The following is a 9,321-nucleotide window of genomic DNA, read 5'->3' on the forward strand; positions in this document are numbered from 1 at the left end:
TCTCCAATGAATACACCTGGATTCTTCAAACTAGAAACTTCAGGAATTTCAAATGGATACTGTTCATAGGCTCTTCAAGAATGAAACTGTATCTGCTTTTTTAAAAACTGAAGCACAACTGACTTACAGAATCAGGCTAGTTTCAGGTGCACAACCCAGAGCTGTGCTGGTTTTCAATTTTCTTTCTCAGATTTTGTTGTGCTAAAATACTTACTGACTTTATTAAAAACACTTAACAAAAATTAGGTTCATTTCACAACATAAATATATTTTCTCTTATGGTAAACAAAGACCTACCCGTCTCCTGGGAATTGGACAGCGGATATCCGGTTGGTCACCAAAGTTCTTATAGGTAATGTAGTTTTCAGAGCAAATCAGCACTCCACTTGGACCATCTGATCCCCCTGGAACTGTCAAAAGAGAAAACAAAAACCAGCAATGATTTGACACAACTATGAATTTAACCTTCAATTCCTTCTCTCCTTCAGCACAACTTAAAGGTGCCTGAAGGTGCTAAACATTCAATGTGTTTCTTTTCCCTGAGAGTTACACTAGACAAGGATGGAGCACCGTTTGGGTGATCTCAGCCTGTCCAGATATCTAATAAGGCATCTGAAAGTTTAGCTCCAAGCCCAGAACTCAGTTCTCAGCTTTGGACCTATAATCCAACTGCCTACTGGACACTCTTACATGGATATTCCACAGCAGGTTAAAAATGAATGCATTCATAAACCACTGCCAAGTTCCTTACCAAACCATCTCCTGGGTTCTCAACCTTAGAGAACACTGCCATCAACCAATTGACCAAACCAGCTAAAAGGATGCCATCCTTCAATTCTCTCCTCTCCCACATTGGTTCTACCTCTTCAGCAGTCCTCATGCGGCAAATCTCTTTTGGTTTAATGGAAATGCTTCCTGATCTTACTACCTTCCATTCCATTACCAAAATGTAATCAAGTGATCTTTCTAAAACATTCACCTTTAATAGATCATTATTCTGCTTCCTCCACCCCAGCTCTTTACCTCCAATGATCCAACCACAATGGGCTTTCAGTTTTCAATGAATCATGTTTTTTTCCTGCATTTGGGCTTTTGTGTATTCTGGTTCCTCTGCTCACAACAGAAACTCCTCCTCCACCCTCACTGTACCTAACTCCTAACTATTCCTTAGTCCTCAGCTGAGAGCACTTCTGAAAGCTTTCTCTAATGCACTGCCTTCCTTTTCCTGGTTAGGAACCCCTCCTCCACACTGTCATGGCATGTGGCACACTCTGGTAAATTTTGTGTTACTAGTATGTATTCACCATTATACTCAATCTTGTATAAAAGGAGACACCACAACAAATTTTTCACCATGCAGTCTCAGCAGATTGACTTTGCACACAGTGATCATAGAGGTTCAGTAAACATTTGTTTAATGAATGCAACCCTTGTAAATGAGAAGTATCATAATACAGTATAACAAGTAATTAATATAACCTATTTTTAAAAATGCTTCTGCTTAATATATAGTCTCTTCCTAAGATTTAACAAAGACAAGTGCTATTTTATATTTTTCTTCTCTAAAATCCTACCCAACAACAGACATACTTCATTTTAGACATCAAATGCAAATGACTCAAAACAGAAAGGACTGGATCACCATCTTAGATGAGCCTGATACAATTTAGATACCACAAATATAGCTGTCCTTTAGTCTTTTAATATAATGAATTAAACTAATATTGATTCTTCATGGTGAACCTCTTTGAGCTCCTACAAAAATCTTACTTTGCTATGATGCACAGAAAACACTGTTGAATCTGATTTGCTAAAATTTAAGATTTTTGCATCTACCATCAAAGGATAACTAGGCTGTAAATGTTTCTTATTACTGTCCTTCCCCAGTTTTGGTATGAAGGTATATTAAGCTCTTAAAGTGGTACAATGGTTTTTATTCTTTTTCTGATCTCTCAAGAAATTTAAGGTCCCTAAAAATTCTGAACCTTAAATCTTCTGAGGAAAAGAAACTTTTGATTATTGCCCCATTTTTAAACAAATGTTGGTCTACTCAGGTTCTTAATTTCATCTTCTATCAAGTTTGGTGACAGTTTTCAAAAATATTTCTATTTCATCTAGGCTTTCAAACTGAAGGACAGTTTTATCTTGTTTCATCCATAACATCTGTCTTTTCATAGAGCCAGATTTTGATTTTTGTAATGAGAGTGAAAGATTGACCACAGTCAAAAGCAGAGCAACCAACAAAAATCAAGACTCCAAGCTGACTGCTCTTTTTTTCTCTCCCCCATTAGAGGGTACGAGTTAACCACCACATGAATCTCTAACCTCCCCAAAACATAGACAAGGCACTCAGGTTTACTATGAATAGATTATAGTTTCCAAATCCTATTAAGTAAACACTCCTAAGTTTGGGCATAAAATGGACCAAGCAAAATGGTACAAAGCACATCGAAGAAAAAAGTACCTGTAATTAGGAAGTTTCCATGTTCCTCCAAAGGCTCACTGTATTTTCGGACTACGTGATTTAAACCAAGGTCTAATTCATAGAAAGTAAGCGTCTGCTGGGTATTAGCTGCTGCTTCCCCAGTTGGATCATTGTCTGCTTCCTAGGTAACAGTGGCACAAAGACTAATCAGTACCATAAAATCAAGCTTTCAAAGATGGAAAGTAGAAGAGTGGATATATGTATATGTATAATTGATTCACTTTGCTGTACGCCTGACAGTAATACAACACTGTAAATCAACTATACTCCAGTAAAAATTATTTAAATAAATGAACAAACAAAGTTGAAAAGGGCATCAAGATTCTTCCATTTCACAAACCAGGAAACAGAGGTCCACAGATGCCAAATGCTTTGCCAAAATTGACACTAAAAAATGGCAGAATGGGAGCAAGAACCCAAGTTTTCTACTTCTGGAACCAGAAAACACTGCCTTCCTCTCAAGGGAAAGAATGGTATGTCCCATCTTTCACTATCTCCCAATGAAAAAATATCCAAAACACCACCTCACCTCTTTTTTTCAGGGCGTTTCCCCAACAAATCCCTGTTTACACAGGGGGACTGTTCAAACCAGAGCAAAGGCGCTAACATGTGGTCAGGTAAATGCTGAGATGCTCCCAAGTGTTTCAGAAAGGAATTTGGAGTATAACAGTAATAAAAAAATTGTGACCAAGTAAGATATACCTCATAATCCATTTCCAGACAAGCAAACATTGGATTTTCAAATCCCACATCTACTCCAACTACGTGATACACTAAAGTGTTTGCTTTGTGAGCCTCCAGTGGAGATGAGATGGTAAGTCGGGCTGCAGCATCTCTGTTCAAGATATACACCAATTTCTGTTTCTCAATGGCACCTGTGGATGGAGACAAAACATAAAAAAACTCCCGATAATGAAAAGACAAGCTACAAAACAGCTAGATTTACATCACAATTATTTTCTAAATGATCAGATCAGATCAGTCACTCAGTCGTGTCCAACCCTTTAAACTCTACAAGTGCATTAAGATTTTGCTAACACTAAAATAGAAAGGAGCAAAATTTTACCCTTCTTGTTCTAATAGAGATTTTTTTTTTTTTTTATTTAGCAGTGCTGAGTCTTAGTTACAATATTCAAGATCTTCGCTGCAGTAAGAGGGCCCTCTTTAGTTGTGGCATGTGAACTCTTAGTTGTGACATGTGGGATCTATTTCCCTGACCAGGGAATGAACCCAAGTCTGCACTGGGAGCTCGGAGTCTTAGCCACTGGACTACCAGGGACGTCCCCATAATAGGGATCTTAACATCCCACTAACTTTCCAAAAATTTTTATGACAAACTAAACAAAAATTCATAAAATTGCCAGCTTTGTTCTCTGAATTAGATCTAATAATTTTGTGACTGTTCACAGAAGGTTGCCCTCTGGAAGCCTGATCAGATATGCAGAGTTTTCTTCAAGAGATTTATCAGAGAAGAGACATGAATGTAAATCATCATTTCAGGCTGATGAAAGCAACCATACTCTTTGCCTAATAATGTGAAAACTTTCAGCATAGTCTTTTTGGTACAGTCAAAGAAACCAAAAAAGACCCATTTCCAACTAGATAAGAAGTAGAAAAGGCGTGTTACAATTTTCCCCATTGTTTTAAAAGAGAAAGCAACTTTAAACACCCAAAATGATACAAATTTTACTCAGGTGAGTGATTTCTTGGTATGCTACCAAGATCACAGCACTGCTATTCTGAACTGAGCTTCTTTAAGAATCAAAAAGCCAACAGAGTAAGTCACGCACTAATCATAACAGCTCGCCCTTTGGGATCCACAGCTAAGAACTGGCCGGGAACAATGCGGCGGCATCCACTCTTGCCAAAGGTTTCTTGGTGAATCTTCTCAAACATATTCTTAGATGGCTGGTATTCCAGGATAACAATCCGACCTGAGTCACTGCCAACCACAATGTAGTCTTTTGTGCCACCCGTCAACCTAAAGGCCATGAGCGACCGGATGACACCAAATACTTCCACAGTTAGTAGAGTGTGCACTTTGCCAGTGTTGGGATCAGGGCGAAGCAGCTCCAAGATCTTTCCTCGGGAAACAACAATTTCCTGTTGTTTGGTTCCTGAAAAACACACAAAATAAAGATCATGAACAATAAGAACTAATCCAAAAAGTAACCTTCATCGATCAAAATGCTACGACACATAAATACAACTAAATGAGTTAGAGGCTTAGTATTTTAATTTATTCTACTGTAAAAGGTCCTTTTCCTAGAATTTAAAACATTTAACAAAAGTGGTATCAAAGAAAAGCTTTTCATAAATGATCATGCAAGCTTTTTTAAAAACTTCTTTTAATTTTTCTAAGATTTGCCATCAATAAGCATAATTGGGAGTTGTCTACAAATGATATTAACATATAACATTTAGCTTTGTAAAATTAAAAATTTCCAAAGGCTCTTTCTAATCCATTTTTAAGGCTACGTTTCTAAGAAATCATATTAACTTTTTGTGCAGTTAGATGTAGTGTCCCAAAGAACTTTCAAAATTGCTATCTAATATATGCTGTTTATTTCTAAAACCTCACTTGCTTTCAAAATTGCAATCAACACCTCCAGATGCATAAACAGCCAACTTGAACCCATCTCTCCCTGCTACTCATCTCCACCCTAATGAGCTGTCATCACCTTCAAATGTTGAGAATAACCAATTTCCTCCTTTCTCACACTCTCTGATCTCAAGTAACCTGCTATGAATGTTACTGTCATTTTCTCTGCCACCCAGGATGCAAACTCATATTCTTCTATCTATCCTCACTGCCCCAGCACAGGTCTTCACTATCTAATGCCTAAATGGCCTCCCATTCTACCTGATATACCACGTCTACCTATCCCAATCCATTACCATTTGCTCAATGCCCAATCACTTATCAAGACACCTTACTTTCTACAAGTTCTTTGCAAAGGAGATAAGATCAATTACTTTAGAAACTGTAAAGCATTACATAAGTTACAATGTTCTTTAACAATTAAATTTTTTTTCATAATTTGTTTTTTACAAAAAGGTTTGATGTTGAAAAACCAATCTGAAGCATAAAACTATTAATATTTAAAATGTGAGGAATTCCCTGGAAGTCCAGTGGTTAGGACTCCTCACATCCACTGCAGGGGGCACAGGTTCAATTCCTGGTCAGGGAAATAAGATTCAGCAACCCAAGAGGTGTAGTCAAAAAAAAAAAAAAAAAAACCACAAAACTTTAGAGGAACTTACCAGAGAAGTTGCCATGAATGGCAAAGCTGATGCCAGTGGCTCGCTGCAAGGTCAAGTTGTACAGGAACATGGCAGCAGTAACGGTGAGCCACCCACAACTCCACAATTCAGACCTTGGTTATACCAAGTCAAAGCAAGCTAAGAGCACATAAAAGCAGAAAAATATCAGCTGTGAAATTGTTAACAGATATTTCTGTATGGGAAAGTCTAGTGAAGACAGCAGAACCAGTAGAGTAAGGCTTACTGAGTAACAACATAATAATTAAGAGTGCTTTCTACATGCAGGCACTATGCTACTATACACTTTGCTTCTAACCTCACAAGAAATATACAAAGTTCATGATATTACACTAATTTTACAAGTAAGAAAATTAGGCTAAGAAAATAAATTGCTTGAGGTCACATGTAGTTAAAAACATTAGGGAGCTGTACTCTGTACCATTAATGCAACAATGTTTATTTAACTTTACTGTCATGGAAACAAACTAGGTCTACATTTACTTCTATTTGAATAACTTCTACTTTCACATGGTTCAGAATTCAAAAGCACAGGAAAAAGCTCACTCCACCCATTCCCTAGCTATTCAGTTTTCCTTCTTGGAGGAATCAATTTCACCAAGTTATATCATGTCTTTCCAGATATTTTCTGTATGCACAAGAAGAAACATATTAATACTGTATACTATGTCTTCATTTTAAACTAAAGATCATTGTACACTCACATTATAGCGCAACTGATTTTGTTTTTAATAATTTTACCTATCTTGGACAGAGCGACAAACAAGACTTTCTCGGTTTTTTTTTACAGCTATGTATTAATACAAGGATAAGTATTCCATCGAATGGGTATATAAGAATTCACTTAGCTAAAACCCTACTGATGAACATTGTGTTCTTCCCAACCTCTTGCTAATATGAATACTGCTGCAAAGAAAAATCTTCATATATAAGCCATTCATATGTGCATGACTGTATTTCTAAGATTAATTCCTAGAAGTGCAATTGCTGGACTGAGGGACTTACACATTTGCAATTTTGATACATATTGACAAACTGCCTTTCAAAGAAACTCTGACAATTTACATCCCCAGCAACCTGAGTTCCTAATTTTCTACAACCAGACTTTTGCTAATCTAATAGATCAAAGTACTTCACCTACATCTCTTATAGAGCTCTGTATTTACAATACTAGAAACTTAAATCTATTGTTTAGTGGCTAAGTCGTGTCCCACTCTTCGGGACCCGGTGGACTGCAGCACACCAGGCCTCCCTGTCCTTCCCTATCTTCTGGAGTTTGCTCAAACTCATGTCCTTTGAGTCGGTAATGCCAATTTTTACATTTAAACCTACTGACCACCAAAAAACTAAAAACTGAACTGTCACTTCAGGAGGAAGCCTCTCCAAAGGAGTACACAATCACAGAAAAGGATTCTCATCAGATAGAACTCAAAACCGCAAACTGATGTACCTCTACCATAAAAGAATCACCAAAAACTACATCTATACACACCTGCTGCTAGAAAATAAACTGACCTATTTTTCCTCACTCAGAGACAAAAGCAAGGGATCTAGAGAAATTCAAAGTGATCGCTGTGTAATTAACACATGAGTTTGGGAAAAAAAACAACAACATATGAGTTTGGTTTTGTTAAATGAGAAAAGAGAATTATGAATAAACATCCTCACAAATAATAACCATTTCTGGGCTGGGCAAGAGCAAGGGCTCTTGTCTCTCTGGGCTACCAAAGAGAGGAAAAGACAGACACTCCAGTCTAGAAACAGGTCCTGAGAAACACACATTTTCCTACTTGAAACCAAGGAACATCTTTATTGTCCGAGGATGGTAGGGAAAAAAGGAAAAGGCCTGAGGTGGAATAACAGAGTTGAAAAATGACCTACAAAGAGAAAAAAAACTATAGACACAAAGACTAGATACACACACTCAGAAGGGCTTAGACACTGAGAAAGTTCCAAGGGAAGTTGTGCTCAGCTAAAGGTCTGGGTGGAAAATAGAGAACATGTTGCAATTGCTATCAAAAAGTAGTAAATGTATTACCATATGTAAAATAGATAGCCAATGGGGAATTTGCTGTGTGGCTCAGGAAACTCAAACAGGGGCTCTGTATCAACCTAAAGGTGTGGGATGCAGAGGGAGGTTTAAAAGGAGAGGACATATGTACACCTATGGCTGATTCATGTTGAGGTTTGACAGAAAACAGCAAAATTCTCTTGAGCAATCATCCTTCAATAAAAAGTTTAAAAAAAAAAAGGAAACGTGATTCTCAGATACAACTTCTCTTGCATCTTACCATGGTTCAAATAATTTCAAAATTCCAGTTATCAACAACAGAATTCATAATGAAACCCCTATCATGTTGTCAATATGATTCATGTGGTAGGATTGACTGACTTAATTTAAAATATGAAATTTTTTCGAAAACAAGTAGAGGAAACCAGGGGCCATTTCTGAAACCTGGAAAAGCTCCCCCCAGGCTACCTTTCATTCTTCATAGCTCACTGAGGAACTCGGCCTGTTTTCTAGTTGCTTTACAACTGATGCCATCCATGACTATCTTTAGGAATCACGTTCCCCAACGATTGTTATCTTGGGTAATGGAGGAAGTTCAGCCAAAATAATATACCAGGAGCCACTAACGGCCCAACCTTGGTATATTTTTATTTCCCATACTAAACTGATATCCGGGAATGCTGTCTGTAAACACGAGGAGATGAGCCTGTGATTGCTCCCTCCACCCCTTTTCCATGTGCCAAAACATCACTGCATGAGATCACGGAAGGAAACAAGCTGCCCAAGTGCCAAAGCATAAACACGACACAGTCTTGATTTCAAAGGCTGTTTCCATTATTTACACTTTTAATGCCCAAGACCTTTCCATTCCGCCGACCTTTCCATTTCTGTGTGTCGTATTTACTTTCGCAAGGGGGAGACGTCCCTCCTGCCATTCTCACCTTTTCCAGTGCCTAAAAGGTACGGTCTCTAGAAAGCTCATTTTGAGCCAGGCCTAGTTCCCACACTGCGAACGCAAGCGGGAGGCGATTCCCTAAAGCCGAGCCGAGCATTCCCCCTCCGCCACCTCCTCGTCCTTTGCCCTTACCTCTCGGGCCTAAGCTGCCTCGGAAACCCCTACCAAAGGCTCGGCCCAGCTCCCTACCTAGCAGCTCTCCCTCTCCCCGGATTCAAGGAGGTCAGGAAGCTGCTTCCTTACCTTGTAGCAGGGAGGATGGCGTAGATATCCAACAGATCCTCAGTTTCCTTGAAGGCCTAAGCTACAGACAACGCCGAGTCGCCGGCGTCCGCCATTACCTCCGAAGATAGGGACCTTCCGGTTGGCGCGCGACGGATAAAGGTCCCCGCGGGCGCCTGAAGAATGTATATATAATTTTTTTAACTGCTTCTGTCTTGCTTCCACATCGCATTGTAAATATTCTTTATGGCCGTTATTTTTTCCAGAATATGGAATGAATTGACTTTCTAAAGTAGACAGTTAAAAAAGAAAAAATCTACAAATTCATTAGGCACTTCCGTGGACAGCCCCAAAGACGTGTTGCGC

The 9,321-nt window shown here is 38.6% G+C and overlaps 1 protein-coding gene and 1 non-coding gene across 2 annotated transcripts in view; both read right to left on the reverse strand.

Moving 5' to 3' along the window:
* SF3B3 (splicing factor 3b subunit 3) overlaps positions 1–9,127 on the reverse strand; it is a 38,924-nt gene extending 29,797 nt beyond the window's left edge. The window contains exons 1-6 of the mRNA XM_025268369.3: positions 8,977–9,127; positions 5,750–5,887; positions 4,276–4,602; positions 3,188–3,360; positions 2,465–2,606; positions 298–410 (exon numbers count right to left, since the gene is read on the reverse strand). Coding sequence (XP_025124154.1) covers positions 298–410; positions 2,465–2,606; positions 3,188–3,360; positions 4,276–4,602; positions 5,750–5,819 — 825 coding nt within the window. The 5' untranslated portion in view covers positions 5,820–5,887; positions 8,977–9,127. The remainder of the gene's footprint in view (positions 1–297; positions 411–2,464; positions 2,607–3,187; positions 3,361–4,275; positions 4,603–5,749; positions 5,888–8,976) is intronic.
* On the reverse strand, positions 3,910–3,989 carry LOC112580494. The gene has a single exon (XR_003104892.1). It is a non-coding gene; the product is annotated as a small nucleolar RNA SNORD111 (small nucleolar RNA).
* Positions 9,128–9,321: the final 194 nt, after the last annotated feature.

The sequence above is a fragment of the Bubalus bubalis genome, chromosome 18 (genome assembly GCF_019923935.1).
Source record: "Bubalus bubalis isolate 160015118507 breed Murrah chromosome 18, NDDB_SH_1, whole genome shotgun sequence".
Lineage (NCBI taxonomy): Eukaryota > Metazoa > Chordata > Mammalia > Artiodactyla > Bovidae > Bubalus > Bubalus bubalis.